Below are 13,119 nucleotides of genomic sequence, written 5' to 3' on the forward strand. Positions count from 1 at the left end.
CCACGGCATCGTTGGGGTGGTCCGGGGTGGAGATGTACAGCTGGGTGTCATCTGCGTACTGATGAAACTCCACCCCGAAACCACGGATGATCTCACCCAGTGGCTTCATATAAATGTTGAACAGGAGAGGCGAGAGGACCGACCCCTGTGGTACCCCACAAGTGAGGCGCCTCGAGGTTGACCTCTGCCCCCCTGCCAATACAAATTGCGTCCGGTCCGAGAGGTAGGAGAACCACCGTAAAACGGTGCCCCCCAACCCCAACCCAATTTAGATCTTACATATGTGTGCCAACAACTGTCACAGAAGCAAAGATATGTGCATATAGCTAGGCCATCAGAAGTAGAGCACCTGGCAACAGTAACTCATGCTTTTATCACCATCCATTTAGACTACTGCAATACACTCTGTTTGGGGTTGCTCTCAAACAGGGCTTTTTTTCTCATAGAACACCCAGAACGGAGTTCCGGCACCTTTTTTGGATGGAACCTTGTAGGGTGGGCAAGGCGGGTTGTATGACATGTGTGAGTTCCGGCACCTTTTTTTTTTTTTTTTAAGAAAAAAAGCACTGCTCTTAAATATTTAGAAACTGCAATTGGTCCAAAATGTAGCAGCCTGCAAATTTTGGGGTTCCCAACATTGGGAGCATATAGACCTCTTTCTGTGGCCCTGTATTGATTGCCTACTAGTTTCCAAGTCTAATTTAAGGTGCTTTTGAGTTGCAAAGTCTTTCATGGTTTGATACCTGAAGGACCACCTTTCCCAGTCAGAATCAGCTTGACTGATTAGATCTACCAGGGAGAAACTGCTATAATTTCTACACTTTTAGGAAGTTCAGGCAGGCTGAGAGTGAGGTGATCTCTTCTGTCACCGTGCTGATGCTGTGGAACAAGCTCCTTGTGGAGATCAAACTACCGTAGCTTCCTCTTTCCTGGTCTTTCAAAGCTCTTGAAGTCAGCTGTTTCAGAGTTTTCCCCTGATCTGATTTGAAGTTGCAGGCTCTCTTTATTCTTTTTGTATTTGTATTGCTGTAGTATTTATTAGGTATGTTTGGTATTATATTTTTTTCTGCATAGGCCACCAAGAGTTGTTTTGTGACAACATATAAATATGTTGAATAAATAAATATACAATTTCAGACTTGTACTGCACTGTTACATAGAGGAAATGTGAAAAGATTCTTATTTGCAACGATGTTCCATGATGGCTAACATCTTTTCTGCGCCATAAGGAATTTTCATATCTTAAAAAATGCATCTCTAGTAGCCATATCCAACTGTGAATCATGGGGACATGTCTTTCAGACATGCATTCAAATACTCTTCAGAGATAAATGCCAAGCCCACAGTAAAAGTGTGGGGATCTATCTTTGATGTAATTCATGTATGAGACATTTCAAGCTTTAAAAATATCACTTTCTCACCAGATTGCTCAATCCTGGTATTGAGTTTAGAATTCTAAACGTACATATCTTCAAGATTTAATTTAGCTCTAATTCACATAGGCAGCTCTGTTTTCATCCCATGCTGATGCTGGCAGTAAACCATAATGCCTTTAATCAGGCTGCCCACAAAAGTATCCTTGCTGCACCAGAGTCCAAGGTATGTAATTGCTAGTGGATTCTACATAAAACCATTATGTGTAGTCAAGGAAACAGATTTTGAATTTAGTTAATGCTTATTCTCTGTAATCATTTGCCAGTTTTGAGCAGACACCCACAGTATCCAATCATTTCATCAGGGTGAGAGAACACATGGGTTCAGTACATGGTTGTTGCAAGGAAAGCTCTGCCAGCTTGCATGTTACATCAAATGTACAAAAGGGGTGGAACTTGCAAGGTGAGGCTGCAAATCTTGATTAGTTATTTGCTCCCCTTGCAGATGCTCATATATTCAACCAATTCTCCCTTAGACAACCAAGGATTACAAACGTAATGTGCATAGCTGAGTGCGTCTTAACCCCAAATATCATAGGCACAGATGTCTTAATCTGTGACAATGGAAACAATGTACTATTGCCATATCCTCAATATTATGTAAATTTAATTATGTTGATAAAATAGTTGTATTACATTGATGGAAGATTTACATATAAACTCTCAGCATGAATTTGAGTTAGGTCAAGGAAAGTTTTACAGGCACTACGCATTTCCAACTGGCTTCCTAAGTTTTCCCAGTATGTATCTGGTTGTTTTTCCCTATGGTACCAGAAAAAAACAGCCGCCACTATTTTTTATACGTTGCTAATGATTTTCTTTGTTACAACTTTGTTCAGCTCATTGACGCCTTAAACTCTGTTGAGTAGAAACCTGGGCTAGACCGGCTTACAACCGCAGCCTTAAACTACAATTGTATCTTCTCATAGTTTCGTAAGAAGAGTCTCATTGTTGGTTGATCCCTTCCCCTTGTCCTTTACTGGTAATTCAGCACACGCTGCATCAACCCATGGAGGCCAACTCCTTCCCGTAGCTCACTGCGCACGCGTCCTGCTCAATCAACATTCCTGCCTCCTAGATGCGTGCGCGCCTAAGCTGTTCTGCCTCCCTGCCTGTTGCTGATTTGGCCGGCGCTGACGTAGCGCCTTCCTTCCCCCCCCCCCCCACCGGCCGCCGCCGCCGCCGCTTTGACGCTCCCTGCCGCCTCACCGGGGAGATTGCCGCCGGCCATGGCAGGCGTTTGGCTGTGAGCAGGCGGTCTCCACGGAGGGTATTAGGCATGGCCGGGCGGCGCGGCGCGGGGGGCGGCGGGGCGTTGGCGATAGGTCCCTTGGGGGAAATGCTGCAGCAGTCGCCGTCGTGCTGCGTTGGGGGAGCCGCGTCGGAGCCCTCCCGCGAGCTTTTCGAGGCTTGCCGGAATGGCGACGTGGAGCGCGTGAAGCGGCTGGTGAGGCCTGAGAACGTCAACGGCAGAGACACGGCCGGCAGGAAGTCCAGCCCCCTCCATTTCGCCGCAGGTAACGAGCCCTGTTGCCCCCGCGCCCCCTGCCTCGGGCTGTTCCCCTTCAGGGGCGCCTGATTGACACTGTGGTAACTACCTCCTCCCCACCCCCAAAAGCAGGTATGGTGGTTGTACGTCTCCACCTCTGACTTTGGCCTGATACTGGGCAGATACTCCGACTCGACGGAGCTGGAGAAGAGCCCCTGGGAACGGCTAGGCTGGGCGTTTTATTTATTTGGCGTTATGGCATGTCTGGGCGTATCAATAATAAAAAGAGGGCCAAGGGCGGCCGTAGGAACATAATAATGGGAGCGGAAACTGGCTATTAGCGTGACTAATCTTCATTGAAATGAATGCTGAGGGTACCCGCACTGCAACGAAGGCTCAGAATGGATTTGGGAAGGAAAGGACTAAAGAAACATATTTTTTAAAAAATGAAACAAAATTAACGGGAGGGTTGTCTTTGTAATAGGGGGCTAGAATTAAAAGGTTTTAAAAAGCCACCCAGAATGAACACCTCCAAAATAAAATGGTGCTGGAAGGAGTAAAGACCCTTGAAACAAGAGGACGGTCGGGAAGTGGAATGGTTCCTTTTATGGCTACTATAACATCTTCCATATCTATCTTATTATCCCTTCCCTATCATACATCTGGGATGGAAAGAGAGTTTGAGGATTGCACTTATGAGGCTTCTTCCTCCTGCCAGAAGGGAGAAGAACATGCATGGATGATGCACACACACATAGCCTAAAGATAAGCCTGTTTGGCTTCATGCATGGCTATGCCACCTCCAAATACCTGTTTGCATTTCAGAGTCAGTGGAAAACAGGCAGAAATGCAGGTCATCTGGTTGATGTCACAGATCAATCCTCAATAATTTTCCACTGTTGTTTCCAATATATATTAAAAGCAAAGGAGAAAATGATAGGATTAGAAGGCTTCTGTAAAAACTAAATATTCTTACTATTTTCTCAGCTATCTAGAGAGACCTGAAACTACTGAGATACTAGCAACCCCAAAGGGTGCCATGATTTGTGGTATGGTACCAAAAGCTGTACATATATTTAGAAGGACTAATAGATCAATATTCAGGGGTATCCAAAAGCTATTTCCCTTCTAAAAATGTAACCTGAAGGGACAATTGCTTATGGCTGGTAATTATCCTTGATTTTTCCAATTTGCTCATTTCTAAAGGTAAATATAGATTTTTCACTCCATAATCCCATAGTTTTGTTGGAAATGTTATAGTTCTTATTTGAAGAATGTACCTTTCAGCCTTTATTTTGTTTAGTGCTTTCATATAGGTCAAATATTTCTTCTTATTTCAGGTTTTGGTCGGCGGGATGTAGTAGAATACTTGCTTCAGAGTGGTGCTAATGTACATGCACGAGATGATGGAGGACTCATTCCACTTCATAATGCTTGCTCATTTGGTCATGCTGAAGTTGTCAATCTTCTCCTACGCCATGGTGCAGATCCCAATGCAAGAGATAATTGGAACTATACTCCTCTTCATGAAGCTGCCATCAAAGGCAAAATTGATGTCTGCATAGGTAACACTTTGATATTCTTTTTCCAGTGATTTTTACATTAAAAAAATCAAGAATCTTAACATAAACCAGACTTCCAAACTATCCATGTCAAACTGACATTCTTGATTTAAAGTACTTTTAAATATAATCAGGTATTTTTGAAAGTCTTCATTTGTTTAAAATGTTGAATTTTATGGGTGTTGCAAAAGAATCCAGTTGGCTGAGGAATTAGTAATATGATCACCTTTAAGAATGGTTTAGGAGTTTATCCTTTAGTGTGTGCCTGGAAATATAATTAACAGCCCAACATAACCTTATTCCATGATTCATAAGTATTTTTCAGTAAACTATTATGTTAATTGGAATTTGTCCTGATATAATTTTGATTTTGCAGTCCTAAGCTCAGAGTTGCAGTTTCCATAAAAAAAATTTTTTCCAGAGGGAAGAGACTGATAGAGATGCAAAATAAACATTTTCTGTTCCAGATGGGAGAGAGAGAGAGAGAGAGAGAGAGAAAGATAAACATACAGATAGCAGCAAAGGAAAAGAAATGTTTCCAGTATAGATAGCACTGAAAATGTGGTATAAGATACTTATTCTTGAAATATGTTTTCCAGGCTTGTTCTGCTCCTTTATTATGTTTTTCTTTGGTTCTTGCTTAGTCCTGCTACATAGAAATATTAAAATGTTCTTAGACTTTCAAAACAAATATTAACTTTTGTCACTAAATTTTTAAAATGAATATAATTAGTTGTTGGATTGATTTGCGTATTCAATTTTATTGCTTTAGAATATTAAAGTATTGTGGATTAAAGTATTTTCATGTTATATTTTGAGTGCTTTTAGGTAGAAAAGTAGCATCAAAATTTAATAAAAATATATGGGAATTTATATCTTCATTTCTGTAAAGTAGATGTATTTCAAATACATGCTACTACAATTTAACTTTATTAATATAATTCTCAATCTCAGCGTAAGAGATTAAATTTAATGAAGCCTTGTGAAAGGAATAGTTTCCTTTTGTTTAATTGAATGTCTGGTTATTTGGCACATGAGTAACTCTGCACTTAAATTAGTCACAAGAAATTAATTTCCAGTTCTGTGCATTTCTTTGAAAATTTAGCGGAGTGGCATCAGAATTGGTCAGCTATTTTTTAAAACAGTGAAAAGCTATCTGGAATCTGAAGATCAGGAACTTGAATATTTAAGGAAATTTTACTAATATGGCTTATAGAGACTTTCTGAATTTCATCATCCTTTTCTCTTTGAAAGCAAAGTTAAGTAAAGATGGTTGTTCAACTTGGGCAAACAAATGCAGATTATTTGAATAGGTATCTTTGAGAAGTATCTGTTTAGCATAAAGATGAATCAAAGAAGTGGCTTGGAATATTAATGTAGATTTTAGCTTGGCTGTATTTGATATATTCTTGTTCAGCTTTTTCCCATTACATAAATTAATCACAATAGGCTATTGATTGGACTGGGAGAAAGTGTCTGGCTTGGTCCTCCAGGGAGCGTTGTGGGTGAGGTAAATGTGAACCTGAGTATCCCTGTTCCTAGTCTATCTTAGCTACTGCTCTGCACTAACTCCGATAGATACTGTACATCTCAAAAACTATGGGGAAGAGTCATAATTGGTTTTGAGATATTGCATGCCTGCTGGATGGCTAAACATTCTACCACAGGATTTTAAATATATTCCTGCTGCTTTTAGTATTGTTGCAGCATGGTGCTGATCCGAGTATCCGTAATACTGATGGAAGAACAGCACTTGACTTAGCAGATCCATCAGCAAAAGCAGTGCTTACAGGTGGGTGGAATCTTCCATAGTCCATTTCTTTTGGTAATTATGTTTTCTTAGCTTGATGGAATTTGATGGCTGTATATATAATTATTAATATTTATTAAATTTATGTGCTGCCTGTTTCCATCAGGATTCTGGACATCCATTTCAAAATAATACATATATCACACGTATGGAAAAATAATATAGAATTTTCACAAACTAGTCTTTCTCCAAAGGGGTCTGTCACCCATACTAGCCCGCAGCCTGAGGAAGGAGCAAAATTTTACAAAGTTTGTTTGAATAAAGTCCTGGGAAGAGTACCGTATATGAATCTATTGGGGAATATCATTCCAGGCCTGCTGCTTCCTGTGTCTAATAACACTATTTTCCAACAACCCAAGAGACGGCTCTACACATGGACATCACCAGACGGTCAACATAGAAATCAGATTGACTATCTGCTCTGCAGCCAAAGATGGAGAAGCTCTATGCAGTCAGTAAAAACAAGACCAGGAGCTGACTGTGGCTCAGATCATGAGCTTCTTGTTGCAAAATTTAGGCTTAAATTGAAGAAAGTAGGGAAAAGCACTAGGCCACTCAGGTATGAACTAAATCATATTCCTGAGGAATATACAATAGAGGTGACAAATAGATTTAAGAAATTAGATCTGATAGACAGAGTGCCTGAAGAACTATGGACGGAAGTTCGCAACATTGTACAAGAGGTAGCAACTAAAACCATCCCAAAGAAAAAGAAATGCAAGAAAGCAAAATGGCTGTCTGAGGAAGCTTTGCAAATAGCTGAGGAAAGAAGGGAAGCGAAAGGCAAAGGAGAAAGATACACCCAATTGAATGCAGAATTCCAGAGAATAGCTAGAAGAGATAAGAATACCTTCTTAAATGATGTCACGTTTCTTTATCTTCTTTTGTTGTCTTATCCCTCCTGGTCTCTAGAGAAGTTCTTTTAACCTCTATACTTCCCTTGCAAAGTACGTTTCTACCCGTACTATTTCCTGGTTTTACCGTCCCTCCTAACAGAGGTAGAAGAGATTAAGAAGAGGTGGCAAAACTACACAGAAGAACTATACAAGAACGAGCTTAACGTCCCAGATAACCACGATGGGGTGGTCACTGACCTTGAGCCAGACATCCTAGAATGTGAAATGAAATGGGCCTTAGGAAATCTGAGCAACAACAAAGCTAGTGGAGGTGACAGTATTCCAGCTGAGCTATTTAAAATCTTAAAAGATGATGCAGTAAAAGTGCTACACTCAATTTGCCAGCAAATTTGGAAAACTCAGCAGTGGCCACAGGATTGGAAAAGGTCAGTTTACATTCCAATTTCAAAGAAAGGCAATGCCAAAGAATGTTCAAACTATCGCACCATTGCACTCATTTCACATCCTAGTAAAGTTATGCTTAAAATCTTACAAGCTAGACTCCAGCAGTATGTGGATCGATAACTACCAGAAGTACAGGCAGGATTTCGAAGAGGCAGAGGAATTAGAGATCAAATTGCCAACATACGCTGGATCATGGAGAAAGCTAGGGAGTTCCAGAAAAACATCTACTTCTGCTTCATTGACTATGCTAAAGCTTTTGATTGTGTGGATCACAACAAATTGTGGCAAGTTCTTAAAGAGATGGGAGTACCAGACCATCTTATTTGTCTCTTGAGAAATCTATATGCGGGTCAAGACGCAACAGTGAGAACTGGACACGGAACCACTGATTGGTTCAAAATTGGGAAAGGAGTCCGGCAAGGCTGTATACTGTTGCCCTGCCTATTTAACTTATATGCAGAGCACATCGTGAGAAAGGCAGGGCTAGATGAATCAAAAGTTGGAATTAAGATTGCCGGGAGAAATATCAACAACCTAAGATATGCAGATCTATGGTGAGATTACCGTCTTTCACTTCTCCTTGATTTCTCGGAGAACTACGCCCACTTCTTCCTCTCACGTTTTCAACCGAACTTTGAGTTGTAATTCTTTTGGTTTTAGTACCGTAGCAGCCCTCTCAATTCCTGGCAAATAGATGGGGAAGAAATGGAGGTAGTGACAGATTTTATTTTCCTGGGCTCCAAGATCATCTCAGATGGGGACTGCAGCCAAGAAATTAAAAGACGCTTGCTCCTGGGGAGGAAAGCTATGGCAAATCTAGACAGCATACTAAAAAGCAGAGACATCACCCTGCCAACAAAAGTGCATATAGTCAAGGCCATGGTTTTCCCAGTTGCAATGTATGGATGTGAAAGTTGGGCCATAAGAAAGGCTGAGCGACAAAGAATTGAGGCCTTTGAACTATGGTGCTGGAGAAGACTCCTGCAAGTCTCTTGGACTGCAAGGCGTTCAAACCGGTCAGTGCTAGAAGAGATCAACCCTGACTGCTCTTTAGAAGGCCAGATCCTAAAGTTAAAGCTCAAATACTTTGGCCACCTAATGAGAAGGAAGGACTCACTGGAGAAGGGCCTAATGCTGGGAAAGATTGAGGGCAATAGAAGAAGGGGACGACAGAGAATGAGGTGGCTGGATGGAGTCACTGAAGCAGTAGGCGTGAACTTAAATGGACACCAGGAGATGGTAGAGGACAGGAAGACCTGGAGGAACGTCCATGGGGTCGCGATGGGTCGGATATGACTTCGCAATTAACAACAACAAAGAGCATGCCAGATCATGTAGAACAGACAGAAACTTTGGAGGGCAGGCAACCCCTCAGACAGCCAGGCCTATATCAGAAAGGGTTACATTTTTTCATAAAATATTGTTTCCTAGGCACCAGATCTGGTTAATCTAAGAGTTCTATGCATCTATCTTAGTTATAACAAAGCTAAAGTAGCATTAAATCTAAAGAAAATATCTGGGTTTTGGAATAGAGCTTTATTATTTAAAAATTGAGAATTTTTTAAAATTCCAAATGAAAATGAACAAGGTGTGTTTATGTCCTGCCTTTATTATTTTTATAAATAACTCAAGGCAGTGAACATATCCAACACACCTTCCTTCTATTTTCTTCACAAGAATCTTGTGAGGTAGGTTGGACTGAGAGAGAGTTACTAGCCCAAAGTCACCAGTTGGCTTTTGTGGCTAAGATGTGATTCACAGTCTCCCTGTTTGCCTTATGCAAGTAGTCCTTGACTTACAACAGTTCATTTAGTGACCATTCTAAGTCACTAAAACAGCACTGAAAAAAGTGACTTACCACTTTTCACACAATTGCAGCATGCCCTAGGTCATGTGATCAAAATTCAGATGCTTGGCAACGGACTCATATTTGACGGTTGTAGTGCCCCAGGATCATGTTATCATGTGGGTCTGCATGACATTGCATTAAAGTTGTTTCATTAGACTATTTCAGTTCTATGCTGAAGTTGAAATAGACTTGAGATGTCCTCATTGTTTCATATTTGAAAGGAACAAAAACTTATAACATTTTGGAATCCTATTTTAGAGAACAATTAGAAATTTGGAACAACCTCTTGTTCCCTATCGTTGGGGGGCTCCTAGTGATGAAAAATGTTAGATACTAAATAATTCTGAGTGTTAGCTAAAACGCAATTACAGAAAAAATGGCTGTGAGCATGATTTTTAATTTTTTCACACACTTTAAAAATTATAATAATCATAACAAAACTTTTATACACACCCAGTCAGATAATCACACAGTCTCCACACAGACTCAGCCTATGTATACTAACAGCCACAAATTGTTTTTTGCAAAGCACAATACTTAATAAAATGATATCAGGCAGGTAGTAATCTTCAGTCCAATTTTTTATTTATTTTTTTTATTATTAAATTTATATATCGCTCATCTCATTGATATGGTGACTCTAATTTACTAATTTAATGTGCTTAGTTGGCTGTTCTTTGCCCCAATCTTTCCTAGTTAGCTCCTACCAGTGGCTGCAGGGATGGAAGCTGTGTTCTGTTAGCTGTGCACAGTCTGAGCTTCCATCACAGGAAGGTTTTTTTTAAAATTAATCTATTTGTTAGATCATTCTAACATACACGGAATGATACACCCCTCTGGTTCTATTTTGAAGTTGGAATATTGGGCCCATTCCCATTAGAAAGGAAAATAATTCTAAAAAATATGTGCATGAATCAGAAAATCCTAAGATTGCTGTATTAATTTTCAGGTGAATACAAGAAAGATGAACTGTTGGAAAGTGCCAGGTAAGTGATGTTAAGAAAACAAAAATTATTGTTTAACTTTTCTGGAAAAAATAACATTACGTCCATGCCTTGCATTTACAAGTCTTGCAGGATTTTAATGTGATCATTATTTGGGCACAAACATGGTCAATAAGAAAATAGCAATAAAATTCTTTAGTGGTGATATCTTCCTTAATGACCATAGCTGATTCACTTAATGGTTGCAGTAGAAGTGATGTTGTAAGTCTGCGGCAATCATGTGATGTTTCACTTTGTGATGATTTACCTGTCTCATTTGTGGTCATTAAGCAAGGACTACCTGTATATAGATATTTGTTCCATTGGTGGGTGGGGAGATGGAGTTCCAGATTAAGGGTATTAATGCACGTGTCACATCAAGGCAGAATTAGCAGCACAATTCCCCTTCCTCTTCCAACAACGGAACATCTGAGTAAATCTTTAGTTCCTTCAGGGTATTTCTTAAATTTTAATTTGTTTCGAATGTAATGATCTCTTGTAATTAAATCTGACCTGAAAACCTTAGCTTGGGTAAGACTTTATTTTTGTTCAGTTCAATTTTATTGCTGTGCATAATTATAAGTCTTGTATTTTAACTGTGGTCTAAAAATACTTTAGGTTTATACTTTCTAGTTGTTTAATATAAGGAAAAGTAATAAAAGGTATGTCATCACAAATAGCAGGAAAGAAGACCCTTGAAAATATTACACGTTTATAGTACAATTATCTTTGTCCGTGTAGGAGAATGAACGAAAGAGCCTGGGGGAAGAATAAAAAAGGTATCAGCCTAGAATCTCTATGTAGCTACAAGCAAACTACATCCCAACTTCCCTTGAGTCCCATTGATCCTTATCTGACTTAGTTGAGAAGATTTCCTGTGCATAGGCTGTTAGCAATAAATCAGTTTAATTGAACCTTCATATGTGGATCAGATCTTTCACCCCTTACAGTCCATTTGGAAGCAATACCAATTCAGCTACATTTGTGTGCAGGATAATATGCATACAATATGTATACATATTTCACAATACTTTTTAGTTTGTGCCTTTGAGTCAAGTTTTGATTCCTGGCAACTGCCTAGACAAGTTTCCATGGTATTCTTGGCAAGGTTTTTCAGAAGTAGTTTGCAATTGCCTTCTTCCTAGGGCTGAGAGAGAATGATTGGCTCACAGTCACCCAGCTGGTTTTATGCCTAAGGCAGGATTTGAACTCAGTCTCCCGGTTTCTAGCCTGATATTTTAAGCACTATACCATGCGTCATTTAAAAATAATCATTAAATCTTGGCAAATGGAATTTAAACATAATGATACATACAAAGCATAATAGGTAGAAAGCTAATTACACTTGTAAAATCAAGTCTAAAGGTAGATATTTAATAATTAGATTTAACATAATAATAGTTTGCCCTGCCTTTCAGAGTTGAATAAAATAAATAAATTACTTCATTGTGGTCACTAATCATCTCAAGTTGAGCAAAAGGAGAGCATGCAATTTGCAAAATGTTCATGAATATTAATTTCCTTTTTAGGAGTGGAAATGAAGAAAAATTAATGGCTCTTCTAACACCGTTAAATGTCAATTGCCATGCAAGTGATGGCAGAAAGGTATTTTTAAACGTACATTTTTTTGGGACTAGCAAATTAAGAAAATTACATTGAAGATATTTGATAATATTTCACTTGATGTAATCTTAGCTTTGGATTGCTTTTCTTATATTTTTACTTTAAGAAATAAAAGTTTAATAGAACTTTTCAAATCTCAGATAGCAATATCACTAAGAAAACTGCCATATAATGCCAAGTAATTGCCATATCATAAAATACTACCAAACTAAGCATTAATTATATTTGTGCTAGTAGGAAGAATAAACATAAAATAGTTGCCTTCTGTGTTCATGCTGGTGTGTTTAAGAGCTGAAGGATTTTCTTACATCCAGTTTCTTTTTACATTCATTCTAAACAACTTCTTTAAGTCCATTCCACAGTTCATACTGTTCAAGACATGAACAGTGTGTCTGGTCCTCTTAACAAAAAGATTCACAGCTTCCTGATGTTTACCTTGAAAAGGGTGGCCACATTCTGAAAATTACATTGTGCAATAATGTCAAATATCTATAGCTTGTGTGTAGGATGAGGGTGAAGGTTCATTCTCTGAGCTTGAGGGTTGATTTCCAAATGTTTTGTTACCAGGCTAGGTAATATCTTCAACGGTGTTTAGTGGATGTCTGTGTTAGTGTTCTACTTATATAAGGGCTTCAGGTGTCAGAGTGTCAAGTGAGGGTCTTGTGATCGCTATCTACACTGACATCAAACAACACCAGTTCAATTAAAGCAGGGGTATCAAACTGCTGGCTCGTGGGCCGGTTGCATCATGTAGAGGCCACGCCCACCCCAGCTCTGGCAATGCGAAAAAAGTCACAATACATCGCGTCACATGACACAGTGAGTTTGACACCCATGAATTAGACCAATACTAAAATCATTGGCCACTCTACCACCGGCCACGCTCGGGAGTTCATCAATGCCTGGCACTCCACAAGCATTGATCTATTCTACAACCAGCCTATGAACCCCTCAGAATCCAAATCAATTGAACAGCCATCTGGAGACAGCACCAACTCTCAAGCCCCTCTCCTTCCCCCCCCCCAGCAGTTCACCTTCCAATGATCCTGACCTGACATAATCTACCCAT

General features: G+C 39.6%; 1 protein-coding gene across 1 annotated transcript in view; it reads left to right on the forward strand.

Moving 5' to 3' along the window:
• The first annotated feature begins 2,772 nt into the window (after positions 1 to 2,772).
• TNKS2 (tankyrase 2) overlaps positions 2,773 to 13,119 on the forward strand; it is a 60,955-nt gene continuing 50,608 nt past the window's right edge. The window contains exons 1-5 of the mRNA XM_015822686.1: positions 2,773 to 2,950; positions 4,263 to 4,487; positions 6,181 to 6,276; positions 10,394 to 10,430; positions 11,957 to 12,032. Coding sequence (XP_015678172.1) covers positions 2,773 to 2,950; positions 4,263 to 4,487; positions 6,181 to 6,276; positions 10,394 to 10,430; positions 11,957 to 12,032 — 612 coding nt within the window. The remainder of the gene's footprint in view (positions 2,951 to 4,262; positions 4,488 to 6,180; positions 6,277 to 10,393; positions 10,431 to 11,956; positions 12,033 to 13,119) is intronic.

This window comes from Protobothrops mucrosquamatus, unplaced genomic scaffold, assembly GCF_001527695.2.
Source record: "Protobothrops mucrosquamatus isolate PMUCROS unplaced genomic scaffold, P.Mucros_1.0 scaffold1644, whole genome shotgun sequence".
Taxonomy (NCBI): domain Eukaryota; kingdom Metazoa; phylum Chordata; class Lepidosauria; order Squamata; family Viperidae; genus Protobothrops; species Protobothrops mucrosquamatus.